We start from the raw sequence: 25,565 nt of genomic DNA, 5'->3' as shown, positions 1-25,565 counted from the left end.
CTTGACCTGAGCTGAAATCAACAGTCGGATGCTTAACCGAGCCACCCAGGCGCCCCCATTCTTAGGAATTTTAAAGGCAAATTAGTTCGCCTTTAACAACTAGGAATAGCATCAAATAATTTCTACAGCACTTTTTAGTTTACTTTTGTGAGTATTTTTTAGACCAATTCGTTGAAATGCTAGAATTTCTTCTACTTCTTTGAATCTGGTAAGCTAGGCAGTTTGCCTCATCTTCAGATATTGTATATTTCTCATCTTTACTCTTGTGTCTTTGGGAGACTGGGAGTTTGAGTCTTGAGAAATCTTTGGCATATTATCAGAGAAGGCAACAGATTTATTATATCTCACCATGCTGTATGCTAATATGGCATTACTGTAATTGCCAGACCACTATTAATAACAGGCATTTATGGAGCCCTGGCTAAGTGTCAGGAAGTGTTTTAATTAGTTTACATGTTTTACCTTGTTTAATACTGACAACAATCCTAGGAGATAGGTAGCATTTTCAGTCCTCATTTTATAGATGAGGAAACCAGGGGACAGAGATGTTAAGTAACTTGCTTGAGATCCTGCAGTTAATAAATGGTAGAGCCGCAGTTCAAAGCCCAGCAGTGCTTGGTCAGTTATCCTACTTAGCATCTTCCTCCATATTTTGCCTGTGTGAACTCTGTGCTGTAATATTAACTGAAGTAGTACAAAGATCATGTCACATAAGAATTATTGTAACAGAGAAACTGAAAAATCATGTGTCATATTGCCATGAGTTTATATGTGACCAGTGCCCTTTCTCTCTTTCTTTGTCTCTATCTCTTTCTCTTCCCGCTCCCCTCCCGTTTTTATTAAATTGTTTCAGCAGATTAATTAGATTATGTGGGAGAATGGGGTTTTTTGGTTTTGTTTTTGTTTTTCAATATATTCTAACTTGTGAAAAAGGTTAAAAATTAACTCACCTACTAGGAAATAAAAATATTTTTCTGGCTATACTTTAGATAACTCTTCTTACTATAATAAAATCTCTACTGCTCACCTTTTAAAGACAAAAGCATTCCATATGCAGCATCTATTTGGGTTCTCTGAGTTTTCCAGAAACACATAATAGTCTGTACAACATACACTGGCACACAAACATACACAGATATATGCAAATCCATTCGATTTTCACAATAGCATTATGAGTGTGTTAGGGCAGTATTATAGCCATCTGTAATTTACAGATAAACAGAAAGTAGAGAACATGCCAGGGATACACAGCTAATAAGCGTCAGAACCCTAACTCTTTTTTCCTCCAAAGTTTATCTATTTTTGAGAGAGAGAGAGAGAGAAAATCCCAAGCAGGCTCCGCACTGTCAGTGCAAAGTCCAATGCAGAGCTCGATCTCACAAACCCTGACATCATGACCTGAGCCAAAATCAGGAGTCAGATGGTTAACTGAGCCGCCCAAGCACCACTTTTTTTTTTTTTTTTTAAGTTTATCAAAGCCCTAACTCTTGACAGGTTTTCTAAATCCTTTGTTTTTATTATTTCTGAGTCAGCTCAGCCAGGTCTTCTAGATCTTTTGTTTTATTGCTATTTATTTCAGCCAAAATAGAACTTCATCCACTGTTTTAACTATTTTTTTCTTACCCCTCATCCTTCCAGTTATTATAAGTTCTTGGGTATAATAAGAATGTTGAGTACACCAATATATACCTGTTTTAAAAGTTATTTTTAATAACACTGTAAATATTCTGAGCCCTCAAGGATTATACAAGGATAGAGATTCTATCCATAAATAAGAGGATATAGAAATGAACAGTGATACATTTTTTTAAAAAAAAACTTCAATGGAATAACTTTTTAAGTTTGTTTTTTTTTTTTAGGAACTAGGAAAAAATTACCTTTTGGTGTTACATGAAAGATTTTTTTTAAATATAACTTTACAACAGAGTGATTTTGTATTGCATTATGTTTCCAAAGCAAGAAAGGCAGAGAGTTGTGCAGCGATACCATCCTTCGAACAATGGAGAATATCAAAGGTAAACAGTGAAACATAATACTTCCCTTTGTAGTAGAAAATGTTATTTCCAAAGAGAACACGGTTCAGCTCTGGATGTTTGTATACATACTATGTTTATGTGTTCCCTAAAAAATAGAGACACTACTTTGTAAAAAGACTGAGAACATTTGTTTCTTTACATTGGAAAGTGCTCATTTATTTAAATTAATTTCATTGTGTTTTTAAGAGTGGTCATATCTTCCATATAGAAAATAATGCAGTAACAGACCAAATGCCTTTGGATAAATTGCTTATGCCTTGCTAGTTTGTGTTTTCCTTAGCACCCCTCTTTTTCTTATAACAAAGTTTATGTATGATTGTTTTTTAGAACACACATTCCAAAGTTGTATTTTCCACTCATTCAAAGAACCTTGTTTGTGCTTCATTATTATAAATTATAAAAATGGGCTTATGACTAAACTTTGACTTCAAGATTAACCAAAATCTTATTATTTTCAATTTATTGCTAGCATTAAGAAAATTAGGACCTATTTTCATTAGGTAATTCTAATTGTATAGTAATTATAAATTTGTGTGGGATAGACTTTCAAACTAAAATGCCATCATTAGCATAAGCATGCATTTTGTTGCATCTACTATGAATATATTAAAAAATTCTTTTACTTTTATTACAGTTCAGGACCAGAAGATGACTTTGAATCTTGTTTAAGAAATGTAAAGTCACAGTATGAAGTTTTTCGAAGTAGTAGTAAGTCTTTTAAAATATATGCATACATTTTAATTTTACTTAATGCCACAACAGATAAATGGAGATCCTGACTCTCATTCTATAGAAGAACTTCCTGACCTTTAAAATTGTATTTCCCAGATATATCAATTAACTAGTTCTGTATTATACAATTGTATCTTTCCTTTTCAAAAGGGAATTGGAGCAAAGAAAAATCTCAGGGTATTACTGTAGATCTGGATGGAGAGTCAAGCACGTTTTTCTATTTCTACTCTGGTCCTACCTCTCCATCTCCCAGAAGAAGGGAAGATGGGAAGAAGTAGTTACAAAAGTATACTCATTTTAGTTGTTACAAATTGATTAAAGACTAAATGTTTTTTTTTTGTTTTTTTTTTGTTTTTTTTTTTTTTGAATGTTTATTTATTTTTGGGACAGAGAGAGACAGAGCATGAACGGGGGAGGGGCAGAGAGAGAGGGAGACACAGAATCGGAAACAGGCTCCAGGCTCTGAGCCATCAGCCCAGAGCCCGACGCGGGGCTCGAACTCACGGACCGCGAGATCGTGACCTGGCTGAAGTCGGACGCTTAACCGACTGCGCCACCCAGGCGCCCCAAGACTAAATGTTTTAAACATTAAAAAGATTAAGATTAAAATGTTTTTCTCTAAGTTTCAAAAGTTGGAACCCCAAAAGCAGTTCCTCTTGAAAACATGGACTGATTTTCATTTTTATTTGTTCATTTATTTTTTTGTCCCTCTTTATAATTGGCTATTAAAAATATTGCCTAGAGTTTATTGTATTGGAAAAGTTTATATAATTCATTTATTTATTTAACGTTTATTTATTTTTGAGACAGAGAGAGACAGAGCATGAACGGGGGAGGGTCAGAGAGAAGGAGACACAGAATCTGAAACAGGCTCCAGGCTCTGAGCTGTCAGCACAGAGCCTGACGTAGGGCTCGAACTCACGGACCGCGAGATCATGACCTGAGCTGAAGTCCGCCGCTCAACCGACTGAGCCACCCAGGCGCCCCTATATAATTCATTTAAATTTGCATGTTTATCACGCTACATGGTAAAAAAATAAATAAAAAGAAAGAAAGGGGAAAAGCCTTATATTGTTCCCAATAGAAACTTAACCAATGTGATGATTTCAATAATTGTTTCTTATGATGTTAAAAGTAATAATACTTGGAGAAAGGTAATATTACAAAATAAATGGTTGTGATAAAAGAATATAAATGACCACATTATATTTAATGTATATTCTAGGACTCTCATCAGATGCCACAGTTTTGACACCAAATACAGAAAGCAGTTGTGATTTAATGACCAAAACTAAATCAACCAGTGGAAATGATGACAGCACTTCCCTAGATCTAGAGTGGGAAGATGAAGAAGGTATTTTATATTCACAATTATACCTGAAAATTTTAATCTGTGTTAATTTATAGAAATCTACTTGGTATTTTACTTTAAACTGAAATGAGTGCAAGACCATGAAAAATCAGTATAAAAATTTCTTAGTCTCTTACTATATTAGTGATTATCATCTGTTGATAAATGGTTTAGAAAGTTACTTAATTCTTAGTGTTTCTTGCGCTTTAGAAAATAAATGTTAATGAACCTATAGTACTTAATAAGAAGAATTACTGCCCCCTTGTGGTCTACGTAAAGCCAAAATTTTATTATCTTTTGGTTCATTATAAATGGTAGGGGTTTTTTTGTGTAGTTCAAAAGCTGTAAGTAACATGGACATGGGTTTGAATTTTAGCGGGTATGTTTTCCTAGCTCTAGTACTTTCAGGAGATTTCTTAATCTCTTTAGAGCTTCAGTTTGTTCATCATAAAAAGGGAATAATAAACCTACTTTAAAGGATGACTATTCACCATTGTATACACAGTGTCTAAAATGCCTGGCACAAAATAAATAAATGAAATGAAATGAAATGAAATGAAATGAAATGAAGTGAAACGAAATGAAATGAAATGAGGCACACAATGAGCAGTCCATAAATATTTGAACAAATGAACATATGAATGTTGTGAGGATGAAATAAAATGTATATAAAATACCCACTACAGAGTATAGCACATAGTAAGTACTCAAAATTGTAGCTAAAACATGGGAGGTTTTTAAAGGCTATTTCACTGAATAAGGCTCAAGTTTTCATTTTCATTTTCATTTTAGGAACTAGGTAATCCACAAAAAGGAAGAACCAATTATAGAATGTAGGACTTTAGAAGAATAGTAAGCATTAAGTATTTTATAGAATTTTGAGATGCAATGGACCTTAGTCCTCTAGTCAAGCCATTTCTTTTATCAAGCAACAAACAAAGATACAAGGGACTTGAATAACTTTACCAAAGATTGCATTAACTTACTTAATTAAGTCGTCTTCTCAGCTAAACACTTTCCACAGTCCTGTACTTCTGTTATTTTGTATCTGGGTCCCAAGCAGCAGACTTTAAATTTATTTTTATTGTAGCATCTTTTTAAGTTTGATTTAAAGCCTGTGAGGTCTTTCAATTCCAGAGTCTGTCATCCATACTGTATGCTAATCAGATTTGTAGATAATATGACTTTTGAGGTTATTATTCTAGTCATTAACACAGTTAGTTACTAAACTAGACCAGGTAGGAGAGAGAGCCAACTAGAAACCTTTCCTTAACAAGGCCTCCATAGGACTGACTCTTGAAGTTAATTAACAAACCAAGTCTGATTGTTAAATAAAAACTGTATTACTAACTGGTAAGTCTTTTGACACAGCTTCTTAAATTTTCACTGAGATTTGTAACAACTCTCCAAATAATAGGAATGAATCGCATGCTTCCGATGAGAGAGCGTTCCAAAACAGAGGAAGACATTCTCCGAGCAGCACTTAAGTACAGCAGCAAGAAGACTGGAAGTAACCCTACATCAGCCTCTGAGGATTCCAACGGGCTGGAGTGGGAGAATGATTTTGTTAGTGCCGAAATGGACGGCAATGGCAATTCTGAGTATTCTGGATTTGTAAATCCTGTATTAGAACTGTCTGATTCTGGCATAAAGCAATCTGATGCAGATCAACAGAAACGATAGGGTAAAATCGTGTGACCCGGTTTATCAGTTGTGACCAAATTTTAAAAACCAACTAGAATGTATACATGGTTGTGCTGAGCCGTTTTGTAAGAGGGAGATAAGAAACCATGTTGTAAATGCTTATTAGAAAGGAATAGAAATGATAGGCTATATCTGAGTTGCTTCAGAATTAAGTGCAATTTCATCATCTGCCTTCTGCTTTTCAAAAACAATTTAATGGTTCTGTCATGTTATTAGATTTATTTTAACTCATCTTTATAGCATTCCTGTTTACTATTTGTAGATTTTCACTTTTAAAAATAGTTTCATTAATTTTACTTTGAATGCTTCTCAAACCTATTTCAGTAGGTCTCTGTGAAAATATTAGGGCATTTTGTGTTAATTCTCAGCAGATGTGAAGGGAGCATGAGGAGGGACTGCCAGATCAGATATATAATAGTGTTCCCATTTCCAGCATTATTTACTCCTATGACTTACTTAAATTTTATTATCTAATAGTAAGCACAATTGAGTAGATGACCCTAAGGAAATGCTGAAGTATCCGTTTCTTTCTACACTTACTGCATATCCTAGTATAATAATGTTGATTCAGTCTGAACAAAGGATAATATGTTACAATAAACTCTCAGAGTTTGGACACTTGAAGCTGGTAATCAAAAATAATATTGAAGAAAAAATATATATTTAGGTTTTTCTCTTCCTTTTACATGCTGCCAGTATAAATGAATATTGACTTTAAGTTAATTGATATATTAAATTTCTAAGTGTCATTTTTTAAAAATTCTATATTTCCAATGAATGGTCTTAGAAAGATTTTACACAGGACATATTCTCTGTGCATGATTTATTAAGAAAGGAAAACCTAAAAAGGCAATACGGGTATTTCAAAGTAAAATCCTTTCTGGTGTGAAAGGATCCATTGATTTTATTAAGCTTTCCTTTGCCTTGTAATACAAGGTGCTTTAATGGGATGGAACTAAGCATATCAGCATATAAAAATGCATTTTGTTTTATGCATTGAGCTCTTCTTTTCCCCAAAGTTTATGTATCAACTTGAAAGGCCAAGGATATAAGCACTCCCTAATTGCTTGTCTTAATTTTGCTGAGGATTGAGTATTATTTTAGTAAGCAGACTGTTTTCTGATTTTTCCTTGGTGTGTTTTTTTTTTTTTTTTCCTTGCAGCAATGACAGTGCATGTTCTCAAAAATATAGGAAGGTCCAGATATAAATAGTAACTTAAAGTTCTCGCTGTACTTAAAACAAAATCATGTGGCCCTTTCAATATTTGAACTGCTAGGCAATGACATCTATAGTTTCATCTTTTTTAATCTCATAGAAATAAATATGATACTTTAAATATGTAAATATATTAGGTAATGCTGTTATTTATGATTGTCTGAACATAATTTAAGTTGTAGCTTTGTCACTGGAAGTATTTTAAAAGTAATCTATATTCACATTGCCTGTGTTACGCTTTTTAAAGTTTGTATACATCAGATGTATATTTTTGGTTTGGCATAAGCTACTATTGTAATTTTTCTTGGCATTTTGTTCATAAAAAATTTTTTGAAGGAATGGTAACTTCTCAAGGATTGTGAATAAACACATTTTTACATTTAAAAATAATAAATTATTTGATTATTACTAGTTTTACTCTATAAAAATGCAATAATTCCGACTCCTAGGGCATAATTATTTTACTAAATCTGCTGTGAAGACAAAAAGGAGTGAATTAGGAAAGCAGGGTGGAACTAAATTTTAAAATGTTTGTTTTAACTGGTAAGAAGAGGATATAAATTTTCTTGTTTTATATATTTATAAAAAACACTAGAAATAGCATTTATTTATTCAGCAGATATTAGAGAATCTGGGTCTGATAGGGTATTTGGGATATCGTGGTAAAAAGACATAAAATGTCCAAGCTCTTTTGCCTACATTCTGATGAGAGAGACAAGACAGTAACAAGTAAACATCTAAACAAGAAAACCACAGATCACAATTAGGAAACATACAAGACGAGAGGATGCAGGATAGCTGGAGACGAGCGGATTACTTTTGGTAGGTCAAGCGAGCCTTCTCTAAAGAGAGGACATTTGAGCTGAGACCTAATTGCTGAGCAGGAACCAGCCCATGTAAAAAGCCTGGTGACACAGGTTATAAGCAAAAGGAACAGCAAATATAAAGTTCCTGAGGTGAAGGAGAATGTTTGGTATGTTCTGAGAATGAAAAGACCACTGGGACTGAAGCATTGTGAGGTAGAGTAATACGAGATAATATCTGAGGGGTATTTAGGGCCAGATCATGTAAGGCCTTATAGACTATGGTTAAGAATTCATTTTATTTGATGTATAAAGCCACTGACTTTTTGTAAGCTAGAGTGTAGAGTGATCAGAGTTGCATTTTTGAAAAATTCCTCTAGCTGCTGTGTAGAGAATGGGTTATAAGAAGGCAAGAGTGTACGCGTGATACTTGCAATGGGACATGGTGTGACTTGGGTTGATAATGATGATACCAATGCAGAGCTGATAAACTTTAGAGGAAGAATTAACAAGATTTTCTAATGGGTTAGATATGGGGGCCAAAAAAGGAGTGGAATCCAAGATAACTGTAGGATAATGCTTCCAGCACGGTGACCTGGTGACCTTGCTCACTGCATATCTACCTAGCAACACTCAACCCCAGTCCAGCCTGTCTTGACAAAGCCCTATGATCCTTCCTGGAACATGGCAAGATAGGCAGTCTTAGAGGAGCTGTGACAAAGCCATTTATCATCTGCTTCCCTGTCTTGCAGAAGGCCGCGATGAGGCAATTTCTCACCCAACTCCTTGGTTCTAGTGAAGCATGGGATTTCCACCTCACCCCCATTCACTACAGATGTAGGCTAATAAAACTGTTTGGCTGGAGTTCATTAGAGACAGCTTTTTCAACAACAGAGCTACCCTCCATTTATGTGTCATTTAGCCTCTGGGGTCCAGTGTCCTACGGACATCCGTAGGGACCAGGGATGTGGGACACTGACTCCATGCTGATCTTCCTTTTGCTATCTGTGTAAGTAATAGACTAAGTCTATTTGAGCTCATTGTCTCCCTGCTGGCTAAATCTATGGAAGTGTGACAGCCAACCTAAGAGTGGCAACTATGCTTGTCAATAGTTTTTTGGTTTCTAACTTAATGAATGCAGTGGCAGGAACAGATTTAGGAAGGTGGAGGAAATTAAGAGTTCTGTTTTGCAAAATTAAATTTGAGATGTTTATGAGAAATCTGAATGAAGGTCTCAAGAAGGAGATGGGATATATGTCTGCAGCTCAGAGAAGAAGAGGTCAAGGTACAAGTTTAGGAGTCATTAGTAGGTAAATGGTATTTGAAGTCATTACACTAGGTAAGATCACCCTGGGGAAGCATATAGGCAGAGAAGTCCAACTACTGATATTTAGAGAACAGGGGTAGAAAAACAGCCATCAGAAGCAAACACAAGAATACAGGAAACCAAAGAATGTGGTGTCACAGGCCATGTGCCACCATGTGAAGTGAGGAAGACGAGAATTGGAGCCAATAGGCACTGAGGGGCAGATGGTGGTGACTTAATCCCCAGCCACAGCCTCCTCTGCCTGAGGCCTACAGCACCCCTCCCTTACAGCAAGCAGTCTAAGAACAGTTCTGTCTTCAGAAAGAATTTCAAAAAAATTTCAAACGTTTCAAAAAAATGTTTAGAATTAAACTTAGACCTTGTTTTTTGGAGAGAGAGAGAAAAAGAGAATGGAGGAGGGGCAGAGGGTGAGAGAATTTTAAACAGGCTCCACACTCAGTGCAGAGCCCGACACGGGGCTCAACCTCATGGCCGTGATAATCTTGACCTTGAAATTAAGATCAGATGCTTAACCGAGGAATCGGTTAGGTGCCCCTAAACTTCAACTTTATGAAGTGCATGGATGCTGTTAAAATTTTGAATTCATGCAATTTAAAAGTGTGTAGTAGAGGCGCCTGGGTGGCTCAGTCGGTTGAGCGTCCGACTTCGGCTCAGGTCATGATCTCGCGGTTTGTGAGTTCGAGCCCCACTTCGGGCTCTGTGCTGACAGCTCAGAGCCTGGAGCCTGCTTCAGATTCTGTGTCTCCCTCTCTCCCTGCCCCTCCCCGGCTCATGCTCAGTCTCTCTCTCTCAATAATGAATAAATGTTAAAAAAAAAATTTTTTTAAGTGTGTAGTACATAAAAATCAATGTAATATTTGGTAAGAAAACAAAAAAATTCTAAATGTAGCAATGGTTTATTAAAATGTCTAAAATACTGGTTTTAGATACTGAATATAGATACGGAGAACTACTTTTGGAAATAAACACCACAATTCTACAAAAAGGAAATCATAGAAAAGGTATTATTGCTCAAATAAGGCTTCCTATAATAAAACCACAATGACACATAGACACTGCTCCAAAACACATCATGCTGTGTTGCAGTACTCTAGCACTGCAAGTACCAACAGGCTACACCACCAGGAGCAACTCAACCATGGCCTTGACATTGAAAACAAAGAGCCGCTTGTGAAATAATATGACCAAACTAAAAGTGGTTCCTTGCAAAACATAGGGCTAAAATCAAGCATAAAAAGAAAATAATATAACTATTTTGAGAATACTATTTCTTCATCACCAAGGATGCTTTTTGTTCATTAATGCTCACAGAGGTACACTTAAATACACTTAAGAATTCTTCACACATCTAGGAATGCAACAGACGACTAAATCAATGACTAATATAATTTACAGACTTCAAAATGATAAGAGATCCCAAATTTAATAACAGATAACAGTAATATACTAATAAACTGTGAAATATCTATAAAATGTCTACAGATTTCTTCATCCTTCACGATTCTCCTCTTAGCCCTCTGTGTTCACAATTCATTTTCATCCATTTCTGTAGGAAAAGTGTTTTGGGTAGAATAGGATGAGTAACAGCCATCCTCAGGTATGGGCTTCTGTAGTGGCCAGTTGTTTTCTTGCAAGAGTGATGTTGGAGACAAAATAAATTGAGTCTCAAAAAATTCTAATGACTCTCCATCTTCCTTCTCTATCAGGAGTTGATAGTCACCAAATCTGACCATGCACTTGTCAGGCAGGTCTATTTTATTTAAGTAGCACAGCTCCTTGTTGTCCACAAGCAGACTGGTCTTCTTACTCATATTTTTTATTTCAAAAGAGAGAACTGAACTATCAAACTTTTTAAACAGCTGCAGAGAAAACTGAACTCGGGAAACTTGTTTGTCCTGAAAGGTATAATGACAGATATTGGAATTTCGGCCAAATTTCACCACTTCACTGGAGGGAAGTTTTTCTCGGTTATAAAACCTTATGGATTGGAATATTCCACTTTGCAGCTGGACAGGATGGTAAACAGTTATCTGGAGACAAGTTATTGTCTCTTCCGTGTCAGCATCTTCAAAATTGGACATGATGTGTCTCAAAATCTGACCTGCCTGCAACAATCAAAACAGCATGTTAGTTCACTCCTATACTTCAGGCATTGATATCTTTAATTCTAATATTTTGATGAAAATCTTCTGATAGGTCATTTATTTAGACTTTAAATTAAGAAGACAATACAGGGGCACCTGGGTGGCTTAGTCAGTTAAGCATCTGACTTTGGCTCAGGTCTCTATCTCAAGGCACGTGAGTTGGAGCCCACATCAGGCTCCACACTGATGGTTCAGAAACTGCTTGGGATTCTCTCTCTCTCTTCCTCTCTCTCTGCCCCTTCTGTGCACTATCTCTCTCTCTCTCTCTCTCTCTCTCTCTCTCAAAATAAATAAATAAACCAAAAAAAACAAAAACAAAAGAAGATGAATACATAGAATACTTTCAATTATCTAGCACAAATGTGAAAATTTTCACCAAGCCCCATGAGATCTGGTGTATTACTTTTTCTATCTCTATTTTTCATTTCTAGTTTGACAACAAGACCATACATACAGTCTAGACAATAACAAGGAATGCCTGCTGATAATAAAGTGATTTGGCAGGAGCAAAGAGAAACTTCAGTTCCTTTCTCATTTAAATAGAATGACTTGGGCTCAGAGAAAATATGACAGCTGTACATTAAAATCGGGAATAAATAATCCCTTTGCTTTAAATGCCTTCGGAGAATATACACATAAAACCTACAGTTTATTAATGAAATTATAATTAGATGTATTATGAATTGTAAAACCTGATTAAAGAAATTTAAAAGTTATGAACAAATAATTCCAACATTTATCCCTTAACATCGTCACTTAGATTTCTAGTAGGAAAAGGGTTAAATATAATAAATGCTTAGCAAAGATATGTAAGCAATCTAAGTATCCATCAATAGATGAATGGGTAAAGAAGATGTGGTATACACACACACACACACACACACACACACACACACACACACAGAAGAATATTATGCAGCCATAAAAATGGATGAGATCATGCCATCTGTGACAACTAGAATGAACCCAAAAGGTATTATACTAAATTAAATAAGTCAGACTGAGAAAGACAAATGCCATATGATTACACTCATATGTGAATCTAAAAACCAATGAATGAACAAACAAAAAGTAGAATAAGACCTGCAAATACAGAGAACAAACTGATGGTTTCCAGAGGAAAGAAAGTAGGGGGATGGGCAAAATGAATGAAGGAGAGAGGGAGATATAAGCTTCCAGTTACAAAATGAGTAAGTCACAGGGATAAAAGGCACAGCATAGAGAATATAGTCAATGATACTGTAATAGTATTGTGACAGATGGTAGCTATGTGGTAAGCATTAAGTACAGAGAAGCTGAATCACCATGTTGTACACCTGAAACTAATGTAATGTTATAGGTCAACTATACTCAGGGGCACCTGGGTGGCTCAGTGAGTTAAGCCTCTGACTTTGGCTCAGGTCTTGATCTCACAATTTGTAAGTTCAAGCCTCGTGTCAGGCTCTGTGCTGATAGCTCAGAGCCTGGAGTCGGTTTCAGATTCTGTGTCTCCCTCTCTCTCTGCCCCTCCCCCGCTCATGCTTTTTCTCTCTCTCTCTCTCTCTCTCTCTCTCAAAAATAAATAAACATTAAAAAAACTGAATCCTTTAAAAGTTTATTTTATTTTATAATTTTAAAATTAGACATTACATACTTTAAAAAAATCTCCACAAGTTAGTTCTAAATATCATAGTCTGTACTCCTCCTGGAATTATTTATTTCTGTCAATGGTTCCTAATGACTGGACAAACTGACATTAACCACAATATAACTGCCATTAAGAGTTAAGGGTGTCCCTCGAGAGCTCTTGGCCCCACAGTGCCCTCCACCTACATTTGCCTTTAATAATCAGTACAATAAAGTAGCATAACAGAATAGGAGAACTAATTGCCAAAATCTTTGAGAGATTATTCTCACACAGAACTGCCATTTTAAAGCTAATTTATTTTAAGAGGATTGCATGCACATGATTAAAAAATTGACACAGTAAAAAAGAATACTTTAAAGAGAGTATCTTCCCTCCACCTTTCCTTTTCTAGAGCCAACCACTGTAAAAGTTGCTTTTATCCTTACAGAAATGTTCTTTACACAAGCAGCTTAACTATGTGTATGCTCAGACACAAACACCTATGTTTCTACACATAAGAGAAAACATTTTCTTACACAAACAGGAACATACTGTATCTAGTTCTAAACCTTACATTCTTAAATTAATAATACAAATGGGTGATTTGTTTCTATACCCACACATGTAAATATATCTTACATTTGAACAGCTACACAGAATTCCTTTAAACTAGTGTGGCGATAAATTATACCAATAGAGGGGTGCCTGGGTGGCTCAGTCAGTTAAGCATCCGAATTCAGCTCAGGTCATGATCTCATGGTCTGTGAGTTCAAGCCCCGTGTCGGGCTCTGTGCTGACAGCTTAGAGCCTGGAGCCTGCTTTGGATTCTGTGTCTCCCTCTCTCTCTGCCCCTCCCCAGCACTTGCTCGCACGCTCTCTCTCTCTCAAAATTAAAAAAAAAAAAAAAAAAAAAATACCGAGAGAGTGATCCTGAGCACTTCCTGCATTCCTTAAAAACTGTTTAGAGTTTGGGAATCAATAAGCTTGAGTGAAGTTGGTGTGTAGTTTTGTTTGCCATCTATATTAAATGTTGGTATCAGAATTATGCTGATTTAAAAAAAATGCTTTCCTTTTCTTTCTATGCTTGCTGCTATTTACTTTTAAAGTACAATCTTTCCTCCTATTTTGCAAAGTTATGATGCTACAAATCAAAACTCTCAATTTATTCCATTTTTCAACAAACGATATAGTATAGCTAAGCAAAATTTCTTTTTTATTGATTTGGAAATATATCTTTATTTTATTATTTTTTTAATTTTTTTTAACATTTATTTATTATTGAAAGAGAGAGACACAGAGCATGAGCAGGGGAGGGGCAGAGAGAGGGGGAGACACAGAATCCAAAGCAGGCTCCAGGCTCCAAGCTGTCAGCATAGAGCCTGATGTGAGGCTCGAACTCACAAATTGCGAGATCATGACCTGAGCCAAAGTCAGTCACCTAACCAACTAAGCCACCCAGGCACCCCTCTTTAATTTTAAATTTACTTTTTGTAATAGATTGTTTTTGGACATTATTACATCATATTGTATTACCCAAGTAGACAAGAGATGCCTAGCTATAAGCAGAAAAAGTGACCTGAACCCTCAAAATCATGGGTCAAAGATAGTAAAAATTACTATGAAACCAGTGTAGCGACAACTAACCAACAATGGGCAGAATTGGTTAACAGATCCTACACTGTGATTTGAAGATACTTTAATTATGATAATAAATTCTCATTATTCAAGAAGCAGACAGCATTAAAAAGAATAATTATAACAAATCATTAGATGATGCAATTAGTTGTTGACAAGAAAACAATTAGCTGTTAACAAGCAAAAAAGATAAAAGGAAAAGCAAGAATCTGTCCATGATCTCAGTCTTGTCTAGGATACATTGCCCTCATTCTAGTTCATTCTCGGACTTTGGACAATAACAGTTCCAAAAGGAGAACTGGATTCAAAACCATTGATATAATCTTTTGGTAACACCCAAATTACACCCAAATTTTGGTGTGTGTGTGTGTGTGTGTGTGTGTGTGTGTGTGTGTTTATTTTAGAGAGTATGCATGAACAAGTTGGAGAGAGGGGCAGAGAGAGCGAAAATCTTAGGCAGGCTCCACTCTCAGTGTGGAGCCTGATGCAGGGCTTGATCCCATGACCCTGAGATCATGACCTGAGCTGAAATCAAGAGTCAGATGCTCAACTGACTGAGCCACCCAGGTGCCCCTGTTTTGTGTTCTTTATATAACCTGTGAACTTAGAATTCATTCTTTTGAGCAAATTTGCCACCAAGAAAAGTTTGCCTCATACAAGCTCTTATTCCTAGTACTCAGGGTAGATTATTCACTGCAAGGGAAAAAATATTGGCATTCTGGTTTATCAAATCAGTGGCTACAAGTATCTTGGTGTAGATCAATTCTCAGGGATCACAATCGTGACCCTTCAACAAACACTGAGATAGACTGTCTAATGTCAAATACTTGTTGCTCCTCCCTATCAGGACAATCCCTACTGGTTCTGCTCCTTTAGAAAGATGAGACTTCCCACTCCACTGACAGCCATGTAATGAAACACGAATGGAAGTAACATAGAAGCTTACTTCCAAGCAGAAGCTTTAAAAGGCACTGTGGGGTTCCACCAGTCTTCTTTGCCTCTGCCACATCAGCAGTCCCCAAAAGCAGCTCAGCCTCCATTCCAGAGGCAAAGGCCAAAGATAGAGCCCAAAAGGACACAGAATATGAGCAAGAAATCAAACCTTCTTTAAGACATTTGTTCTTGAATTCTAACATCACCTGGGCTGACATGCATTCACCTATCTAATGAAGGTAAGAAGTGACTGACTACAAACCCTGACAGTTAACAGGGTTACTACTTACTGTTTATGACCTTCACATGCCAGTTACACTGCTAGCCATTGAAATCTGCTTGAGATAAATTATCAAAGACAGAAGAACAATGAGCTTATATAGTATAACAGTGGTTACCTTTGGAGAGGGAAATGGGTTGGGGATAGAAAAAAGACTTCATTGCACACTCTGTGCCTTTGAAATTGTATACCATGTGCACTTAATATCTAACCAAACATTTAACAAATATTTTCTTTACAAATTTACAAACCATCAAATTTTTGTGGAATTAAATGGAAGTGGAGATTACCTAAGTATTCAGTGGTAAATTGTGATATCTGACATCAAAAAGTTGTAAAAAAAAAAAAAAAAAGAGTTTGCCTGGCTAGTTCAGTTGGTAGAGTCTTGATTCCTGATCTCAGGGTCATGAGTTCAAGCCCCAAGTTGGGTGTAGAACTTACTTAAAAAAAAAAAAAAAGTTTGTAAAACACTGTGATGATGTCTGAAACACAGTAATATCTGTATTCACAAATGAACTACAATAAATGAATAAATAGAAATGAAAATGAGCCCTGCCATCAAGAACTTTATCACAGAAAGCATAATACAGAAGGCATGGGTGCTCCATTGTCAGAAGAAAAGTAAACCTCTCCTTTCCTAGGCACCAGGAAGTACACACTTACGGGGACTCAGAGATGGCAAGAGAAAGGTTAGACTGAGGTTGGCTTCTGCTCCTCTCAGAGGAAATAGGGCAGATATGTGGAGAGGTGTTATGTGCAAAAAACATGCTCTCCACCCCTGCTCACACTCCCACCCCCTCTACCCTTCTCTCTCTCTCTCTTTCACACACACATACACCCCACCACACCACACCAACTACCCCTCCAAAAGCTGGGCAAAGCCAGTAAAGAGACATATGACCCTCAACCTTGCAAAAGGCTGTTTGGACCTCAACTGTTAAGAACAAAAAGATGCACAGATATTTTTGCTTAAAGGAGGAGCCAGGTGTCCAAACAGTTTAACAGAAAGTTTGGTGACCCTGGGTGGTCATGCATGCCAAGAGGATTCTCATGCTTTAAGAGTTTGTTTTTTAGAGTAAGATTTACTGAAATAATGGAATTTGTTCCGGGCAATGTGTTAAGGAAGGTATCCTTCTAAAATTTTTACTTTCATCCCTCCTCAACTCAATAGGATTATTAATAATCTCAAAACAAAGTATGTCTCTGCCTTGTTGCAAGTAGCCTTTGTTCAAAGGCTTTCTCCCTGACCAACACCCAACACTGAGCTTGTTAATAAGGAGGGAAGAGAAACTTGAAGCACTGCAAAAGGCACAGTAATCCTGCCGCCAAACCTCCCTCACGGGTCATCACCCCCGCAGTGTGGCTTTGAAGACATCTGTGAACAGTGTTCAGCAGAATCAATTTCTACTAAAGTAATAGGTTTGGCAAAGGAGTCGTGAATAGCAAAAAGAGCAAGAGAAAAACCTTAAGGAAAAACACTTTGTTTTCAGAGACCTTGTCTTCTTTCTCCCACTCAGCCTCACTAATCTGTACCCAATCAAATTTGCAGACTCCACCTCCAAATTTGGTGGCTGTGGACAGCCGCTACGAGGTACAGCGTCGGTTCTGGCTTCCGGAGGATTGGGGAAATTCCTCCTTTCAACCTGAAAGCTAGGGAAAGTCCCAGAAAACAGCCGATTACTCTGTTTTCCTAATGAACCACTGAAGCAAGTAAGGCAGGTCCCGAAGAACCCTCAGCAGAGAACTCAGAGCCCCGGGGAGCCCGGGACCCCGCAGAAACGTCTCCGCCAACGAGAGGGGAGGGGTTCACGCATAATTTCTCTATGAGCTACACTTGATAAATTCTTTTTTGTTTTCTGATGGGGGGGGAGGGGACCTTGCAAAGCACAGAAAAGTGTATTTAAAAAAAAAAAATCCCATCTCCAGTATTTCCTTTTCAGTATTCCTCCTCGCATTTACAGACATCCCTGTGTCATAAAGCTGGGACCATGCTGTATATAATTAATTGAGCGTGCCCGTACGCTGAGCTGGGAGCAGCGGGTGTGACTTTCGACAGGGCACCCCGAAAGACTCCGTGACAAAGCCTCCCTCTTGGGGCGATAAACAGACAAGACACAGTCCCCACCTCACCCCCAGGCTACAGCCCGCCAAGTACCTTCGGGCCCGAGAGTCGGAAACCGTCCCAGAGCGGCTTCGCTTTCCCGGCTCTGCCGAAGACTAACGGAGGCCACCCCGCGGAGGTTCGAGTTGGGGGACGGTCACCGCCCACCGCCCACTGCCCGTAACCACACTGGGAGAGGGCGCCAGCCAGCCTCGCCGCAGCTGCTCGGGGAGGGAGGAGGCGGGGCCGAGCCGGGGGGAGGAGGGCCGCACACGCGGACGGCCCCGGATCCTCCCGCGCGCGCCTCCTCTGCTCCCGCTCCCCGCGAAGTGCGCCAGCTACCCACCTCCCCGAAGCCTTTACGGAGTCTCGACAGCAGGAGCAGGTTCCCAGCCTTGGCCCCGCCCGCGCCCGCCTCCTCCTGTCTCCGCCGGACGACTGCGGCTGCTGACGCTACATCCAGACCAGAAGGCCAGCCCCCTCACCCCTTTTCGGAGTTCCCAGGGCCGGTTTGAGGCTCCGTGCACTGGTGCGGACCGCACCTCCCGAAACGCGTTGGCCCCTCCAAAGAGGATGTGGCTAAGTGAGCTAGATTTTGAAAAGGGAAAAGAATCACTTCCCCATTAAAGGGCCACTCTCTCCAAGAGTTGGCCTCGGACGGGGTAGGGATAGGAGGAGAGTTGCTCTAATTTACTAAACAAGACAGGTGAACGGCTTGTATTATCTCATTTAATCCTCACAGTCGGGAGACTAGGACCCCCTTACAGACGGATAAACTGCGCCCCTGCCAGTGGTTAAGGGTCACGTTGAGCAAGAGCAGAGACAGGATTTGAACCTGCCACAGAGCCCATAATCAACCTGCGGCTACCTGTGATGCCCTGACCTTACACGAGACCAGTCCAGGAGCTTCCTCTCCCACCCGGGGATCCACCAAAAGGGATCCCTCACTCAACATCCAGGCTCTGGGGTTCCACGACTAAAAGCTGGTACATGATGCAAGGAAAAACACTTAACCTCCCACGAGTCCTTTATAGCCTTGGATGAATAAGATAATAGTTTTTTCCTGCGTCAGGGAAAAAGGTTTGGAAGGGAAAAAAGTGGGGAGAACCTGAAGACAACAGGTGTCTAGAGCGGGGTAGGAGTGAGACTCTAAATAAGGAGTAAAAGACTGAGAAGAAAGGAGGGAAGACCAAGCTTGCAGTGACTGGGGAGGTCAAACTGGCCCACTTACTTCAGAGCTTGGGAATCTACCCACCAACTCGGGTAGGTGTCAGATGGAAGACGCTCCTCTGGATTCTGTCCTGGGCTTGCAGGAGAGTTGTTCCTTCGCAGGTCAGTTTCACTGGCAATAAAATGACGCTGATACTTGGAGCTTCTCCATCTGATAAAAGTTCTGTGAGAGGGGTTAAGTTTTGACGTCTGCGAGTCACTTACGTATAATAAGGAACCATAAACACAGGGAAGGAAAAGTACAACTACAAATGTGGCAGATTCCTGTAAGGCTGCAATTTTGTTCGTTAATCATCAACATTTATTATTTCTTCTCTGAAGTGGAGATAGCCAGAGTATCTTCTTTCAGGTGAAGAACATTAGACCACGTGGACGGTAAGATATGCAATCTGACTATACCAATAAACATACACAGTAAAATATTTTATCAGAGTTTCTGATATTCACTCTTTAAAGTTAAGCAAGATTTGAAAATTCTGTGTAAGCTGCAAAGGACTAGTGTAGTAGATGTTATTAACACTAGTAAAGAAAATGCAACAACTGCTAAAATTTATGATGCTGAATATTATTTCGTTTTTCTGTTCCCTTTAAGTATTCCTAGGCTACCAGTTGAGGAAGAGATTAAGAGGAACCATTCAGGGGCGCCTGGGTGGCTCAGTCGGTTGGGTGCCTGACTTCGGCTTAGGTCATGATCTCACAGTTTGTGGGTTCAAGCCCCGCGTTGGGCTCTATGCTGACAGCTTGGGAGCCTGGAGCCTGCTTCAGATTCTGTGTCTCCCTCCCTCACTGCCCCTCCCCTGCTCATGCTCTGTCTCTCTCTCAAGAATACATAAACAAAAAGAGAGAGAGAGAAACCCTTCAGAGAAATGGATACCCCAAAAGTCCGGCTGGAATTGTTTATCAAAGCAAAATGGAAGAAAACAGTAGGCAGGTATGTTATTGATATTTTAAAAAGAGGGATTTACTGTTTGAATTATCACTGATGAATCATTTAATGTGAAAATAACATAAAATGCCCACAATCTATTTTTCCATGAATAGAATATTAAAAATAGGTTTTAGATACTTTCACTACCCCCTAATTAAGCAGATGTACCTGAGCCTATTGTATTTCATTTAAAACTAGAGGAAGCTAATTTATGGTAATACGATCACCCCTTATAGAAAAAAGAAAGTGTTGCTCGTTTGTGTTGCTTGCTGGGAATTGGGTTATATGATACGCACCTTCTGTCTGGTGCACTCTAAACCCCTTGGATACACACTCATCTAACTCTCCACTCCCAAGCTCAGATGCTCAGATTTGGGGTAACTCAGTTGTAACTCAGTTCGGGAGTGCCCCACCTCATGGCTGATGCTTTCTACCAACCTTTGAAAATACTCCGAATTACCTGAGATACCTCACTCAACTCTTTTTTCATTATTCTCTGAATGGAAGACAAGCAGAAACCCAAAGAGTTGGGACTGGAACAAAGGAAAGCTAGCGTGGACTTCTCTTCCTCCTCCCTATTCTTGGAGTCAAGTGACTACAATTAAAATGAGCCACTTAGATTTATGTGGAGAGATCTGCCAGACACATTACTAATGGAAAAACCAAGTGCTAAACAAAAATGTTGCCGTTTGTGGGAAAAAAAAAAACAAACCCTGTCTGTAAATGCATGAACTTTCTGCAAAGAAATCCGAGAAATAGAACTGATAATACTGATTAACCTGAGAAAAAGAAATTGGGAGAGAGAAGGCAGAAGGTCCACATGGGGAGATATTTTTTATTGTGCACTTTTTCATACTGTTTGGATTTTGTCTCATTTGCATGCATTGTGGTTACACACCAAAAAAAAAAAACCCCAGCTTTTTAAAGAAGGGCCAAGTAAGAGAAGTCTCCCGAGAGACAGATTCAATGCTCTAATGCCTCAGTATTTCTCATAAGGTGGAGGACTGCAATAGAATTCAGGCTCCCAAGAGAGTGGTCAGATGGTGAGGTAAAAATTAGAGCCCACAAAGGCAGGGTACCTGAGGGTGGAGGAAGGGGAGGAGTGGGCCTGGTTAGGGCCATCTGCTCTGCCCCTCCCTGGAGGCAGTTGTGGGTAGTTCTGTGGTAAAGCAGAATTCTAAGATGGCCCCCAAGATTCCCACTCACTGGCGTACACAATTTATATAACCTCCTCCCCTTGAGTGTGGGCAGAACCTGTGAATATGATGGGCTGTCACCCCTATGACTAGGTTTCTAATCAGTTGTCTTCAAGTTAATCCAAAGGAAAGTTATCTAGCTGGGCTGGACCTAATCACATGAATCCTTAAAAGGGATGGATCACTTTTAAGGAGCACAGAGACACATACCCCTGTTGGCCTGGAAGCAAATATCCAAGCCAGGAGCTGCCTATGGAGACCACATGGCAAGGAACTACAGGTGGTATCTAGGAGGTCAGAGTGGTCCCCAGCCAACAGCTAGCAAGAAAATGGGATCTCAGTCCTACAACTAGAATTCTACCAACAATCTGAGCCTTGAAGGAGACCCCAAGCATCAGATTAGATCTGCAGCATTCTCAATGATAATGTGCCCAGACTTCTGACTGACAGAAACATAGAAATAATAAATGGGTGCTGGGTTTTTTGTTTCTGTATATCATAGAACCTTTATTATTTTTCCCCCTCAATTCTTAAGTCTTATATAACATCCATGTTCTAAGTATGATACCATTTATAGACAGTTTTTAATGTTTATTGTTTTTTTTTAATGTTTATTTATTTTTGAGAGAGAGAGAGAGACAGACTACAAGCAGGGGAGGGGCAGAGAGAGAAGGAGACACAGAATCCAAAGCAGACTCCAGGCTCTGAGCTGTCAGCACAGAGCCCAACATGGGGCTTAAACCCACAGACTGTGAGATCATGACCTGAGCCGAAGTCAGGCACTTAACTGACCCAGGTGCCCCTAGACATTTGTTTATTTCATTTCATTTCATTTCATTTCATTTCATTTCATTTCATTTCATTTCATTTCATTTCATTTCAAGAAAGAGAGTGAGTGTGTGAGCCCGGGAGAGGGGCAGAGGGAGAGAGAGAGAGAGATGAGAGAGAGAGAGAGAGAGAGAGAGAGAGAGAGAGAGAGAGAGAGAGAATCTTAAGCAGGCTCCACAAAGAGCCTGACACAGGGCTCCATCCCATGACCCTGGGATTGTGATCTGAGCTAAAATCAAGAGTCGGACACTCAATTAACTAAGCCCAGGCACCCCACCATTTATATACATTTAAAATGCATCTTCATTTACAAATATTTTACATTTGGTCTATAGAACAGATAATTTAATGGGTGTTCTTTTTTTTTTTTTTTTTCAACGTTTATTTATTTTTGGGACAGAGAGAGACAGAGCATGAACGGGGGAGGGGCAGAGAGAGAGGGAGACACAGAATCAGAAACAGGCTCCAGGCTCTGAGCCATCAGCCCAGAGCCTGACGCGGGGCTCGAACTCACGGACCGCGAGATCGTGACCTGGCTGAAGTCGGACGCTTAACCGACTGCGCCACCCAGGCGCCCCAATGGGTGTTCTTTTAAACTGCTAAATTTGTGGTAATTTTTTATGCAAAATAGAACAATAATATAGGTTTTTTTGTTAGAGGATCCCTGTGGATTATGAAAGTCCCCAGTAATCCTGATCCTAATAACCCAATATGAGAGCTATAGACTATGTAAGCAGGAAAAGAAGGGCCAGTTTTTTTTGGGGGGGTGCATTATTTCTACCGGTCACATAACCTCCAAACCAGGTAACTTCATCTTGCCCTTGTTGAATCTAAACTGTGTCATCTAGTACTCCTCACTGGTGTAATTTTTAGTAAAAAAGAAAACAAAACCCAGAAACCTTCCCTCTCCTTTAATATTTTATTTTTACATTTCATTTGTGTTTCTTCATTAATTTTTAAAATAAATTTCAAAAAATTTTAAAGCTATCTTTGACCTATTTGCCAAGTCAGTGGACACTTTTCTAACCTTATCTTTCATCATTTCTCTGCATCGTTTAGTACTGTTGACTACTCCCGCCTTGAAATACGGAGCCCTAACATGAGTTTGTCTGTTTATAATAGATGAAAAACGTCATGTTATTTCTTAGTGACATTCTCTTTCCTTGGCTCTCAGAGGACTGACTCTCTATTTTGACTTGGTCCACATAAGCGGTTTCCTTGCACGTTGTTTAAAAGAAGTAACTTCCCTGTAGTAATACAACTCCCAGAATACCTTTCACCAAAGCAATTCCTAAAGGGGTGTGGCTTCTGGTGCAAAACTGCTGAAAGTCCCAGAGGTGAATTACACAATCAGATTCTGAGGCAGTGACAGACTTTGTTTTCCTTCAAATTTCTACTTCCTGAAACCAAGGCTCTTTATGATAAACAGTGTATTTCAGGGAAATTGTGCTAAAATTAACCTTTTTCAGAGATTTGCTGGCCTTAAAAGTGTTTATCTTCGAGACAAAGGTGAGTATAAGCTTTTAAATGACAAAACAGTAGATGTGGGTACAAAAGATGGCATTATATATAAGGAGGTATTATTTTAGACTCTGACCTTGTTTCTACTTCCTAGTATTGTCTGCATTTAAATAACTTGAGAGCTTTAAGAATATTTGCAATTCTAAAAGTGCTATACAAAGGGAATAAGGGTTGGGAAGGGGAGGGAACAGTAAATTTAGATTACAAGGGAAAGGAGAAAAGGAACCTGTTTTTTTTGTTTTGTTTTGTTTTGTTTTTTTGTTTGTTTGTTTGTTTTTAGCAGGTTTTAATAACAAAGTCCATATGTCAGGAACCTGGCTACTGAACATCTGGCTTTGTCACTGAATGGAGATGTTTGATTAAAGCATTAACGAAGTGGGATTACTTATGTGAAAAATTGACCCTAGGACTTTTGCCTGGAGTACATTAGTCATAACAGAAACCATCACTTGCAGGATGGCCTCAGTGATTTTGCCAGGAAAATAGATAAGAGTGGAGAATTACTCTTTTCATATGGGAACAACTGACAGGAATTCCGGGTGTGGTGAAGCATTATGTAGACAGAAAGCATCTAGAAAAATTAAATTCTGGGGCACTTGAGTGAATCAGTCAGTCAAGCGGTCAACTCTTGATCTTGGCTCAGGTCATGATCTTATGATCCATGGGTTTAAGCCCCGCTTCAGATCCTCTGTCTCTCTCTCTGACCCTACCCCATTCTCTCTCTCTCTCTCAAAAATAAATAAATATTAAAAAATAATTTTTAAAAAATTAAATTCCTTCATATTTTATTCAAAAGAGTCCTTTCATTAACAAATTTTATCATTTGAAATTAGGGCTATAAACTACTTTGGAAAGCCACAAATTACGACCTTTAGAATAGTTTGGGACTGGGGCATCTGTGTGGCTCAGGTGGTTAAGCATCTGACTTGGGCTCAGGTTATGATCTCACAGGTTTGTGGGTTCAGGCTGCAAACTGGGCTCTGTGCTGATGGTGTGGAGCCTGTTTGGGATTCTATCTTCCTCTGTCTCTTCCCTTCCCCCACTTTCACACTCATGTGCAGGTGTGCTCTCTCTCTCTCTCTCAAATAAATAAATAAACATTAAAAAAAAAAAAAAAAAAGAACAGTTTGGGACTTCCAGGTGGGTGAGAGTACAGAGGCAGGGTCAGAAAGGAGGGTATTTGTGTCACAACATACTGACATTTCTAATATTTGCTATCTCCCTCTGCCTTTTCTTTTTGGTAAGTGTAGCTAGTACTCTTATGAGAAACAATATCTGCTTTTGGTTGGCTGATACCTCCTTGTTAAGAACATTTTAAATTCCTTACACATAATCACTGTTGCTGTTCAAGCCTATACATGATGCTTCAGCATAGTCTCCACATTCTTTTGTTTTTCCTCTTTCCTCCGTGACCTCAAATACAATTGAACGACATGGTGCATTAGTGTGATCGCACCATAGAGCCATGCGGCCCTGTCTAGATGGTGCGTCGGCAGATTACAAGTCAGCAGATTACAAATCTGTACATTGAGCACAGTTTTGGATAGGGGTGTGTATAGATTAACTTACCACCTAAGAGACATACCAGACCTGAACAAATGCTAAGTCAAGCCTTTATACCAATTGACTAAAATAATTTACTTCTCTTTTTTCCACCTCCTCCTTCTGAACTCTGTCAACCTACAACCTCAAAAGAAATAAAATACTTAAAATTATGCTGGCAATAATTTACTCTCCACTTTAAATATCTTTTGAATCTGAGCTGAATCAATTCTCCAAGTTCTTTTCCAACAAGACACCAGAATTTTATAGTATCCTCCATGGGCATGAGTGATGTTAGGGTGACCGGTGATGCAGGTGGCAAAGACTTGCACAAAGAGTAGAACATCAAGCAGGACAGAATGTACTGTTGGCATGTTAGAGCAGGAGGTGACAGGTTTCTCTGTCCAGGGCTCACCTGGGATGTGAGTTGTGGTCAGGCTAGAGAAGAATAT

The 25,565-nt window shown here is 38.8% G+C and overlaps 3 protein-coding genes and 1 long non-coding RNA gene across 8 annotated transcripts in view; 2 read left to right on the top strand and 2 right to left on the bottom strand.

Moving 5' to 3' along the window:
• Positions 1–7,403, top strand: part of AP1AR (adaptor related protein complex 1 associated regulatory protein) — a 40,100-nt gene extending 32,697 nt beyond the window's left edge. For both annotated transcript variants that reach the window (XM_030313244.1, XM_030313243.1), the window contains 4 exons: positions 1,957–2,015; positions 2,671–2,744; positions 3,994–4,122; positions 5,537–7,403. In XM_030313244.1, the coding sequence (XP_030169104.1) occupies positions 1,957–2,015; positions 2,671–2,744; positions 3,994–4,122; positions 5,537–5,802 (528 nt within the window). In that variant the 3' untranslated portion in view covers positions 5,803–7,403. The remainder of the gene's footprint in view (positions 1–1,956; positions 2,016–2,670; positions 2,745–3,993; positions 4,123–5,536) is intronic.
• On the bottom strand, positions 5,012–13,665 carry LOC115512316. The gene is made up of 3 exons (XR_003968363.1): positions 13,318–13,665; positions 7,386–7,387; positions 5,012–5,022 (listed from the first exon to the last, which is right to left on the bottom strand). It is a non-coding gene; the product is annotated as an uncharacterized LOC115512316 (long non-coding RNA).
• Positions 10,047–18,419, bottom strand: TIFA (TRAF interacting protein with forkhead associated domain). Of its 3 annotated transcripts, none has more exons than XM_030313246.1 (2): positions 18,354–18,419; positions 10,047–11,274 (listed from the first exon to the last, which is right to left on the bottom strand). In XM_030313246.1, the coding sequence occupies exon 2, from the start codon at positions 11,248–11,250 to the stop codon at positions 10,693–10,695; it is 558 nt and encodes a 185-aa protein (XP_030169106.1). In that variant the 5' UTR covers positions 11,251–11,274; positions 18,354–18,419; the 3' UTR covers positions 10,047–10,692. The 3 variants fall into 3 exon arrangements, with proteins under 3 accessions (XP_030169106.1, XP_030169107.1, XP_030169105.1); XM_030313247.1 differs by lacking the exon at positions 18,354–18,419 and adding an exon at positions 15,501–16,019; XM_030313245.1 differs by lacking the exon at positions 18,354–18,419 and adding an exon at positions 17,923–18,029 and having other exon boundaries at positions 10,572–11,274.
• A 701-nt stretch (positions 18,420–19,120) lies between these two features.
• Positions 19,121–25,565, top strand: part of ALPK1 (alpha kinase 1) — a 142,973-nt gene continuing 136,528 nt past the window's right edge. For both annotated transcript variants that reach the window (XM_030313240.1, XM_030313237.1), the window contains exon 1: positions 19,121–19,200. The gene's annotated coding sequence lies outside the window, so the exon portion shown is untranslated. The remainder of the gene's footprint in view (positions 19,201–25,565) is intronic.

This window comes from Lynx canadensis, chromosome B1, assembly GCF_007474595.2.
Source record: "Lynx canadensis isolate LIC74 chromosome B1, mLynCan4.pri.v2, whole genome shotgun sequence".
NCBI classification, from domain to species: Eukaryota; Metazoa; Chordata; class Mammalia; order Carnivora; family Felidae; genus Lynx; species Lynx canadensis.
The sequence above is the reverse complement of the archived record's forward strand: the minus strand, read 5'-3'. Positions and strand labels throughout refer to the sequence as shown.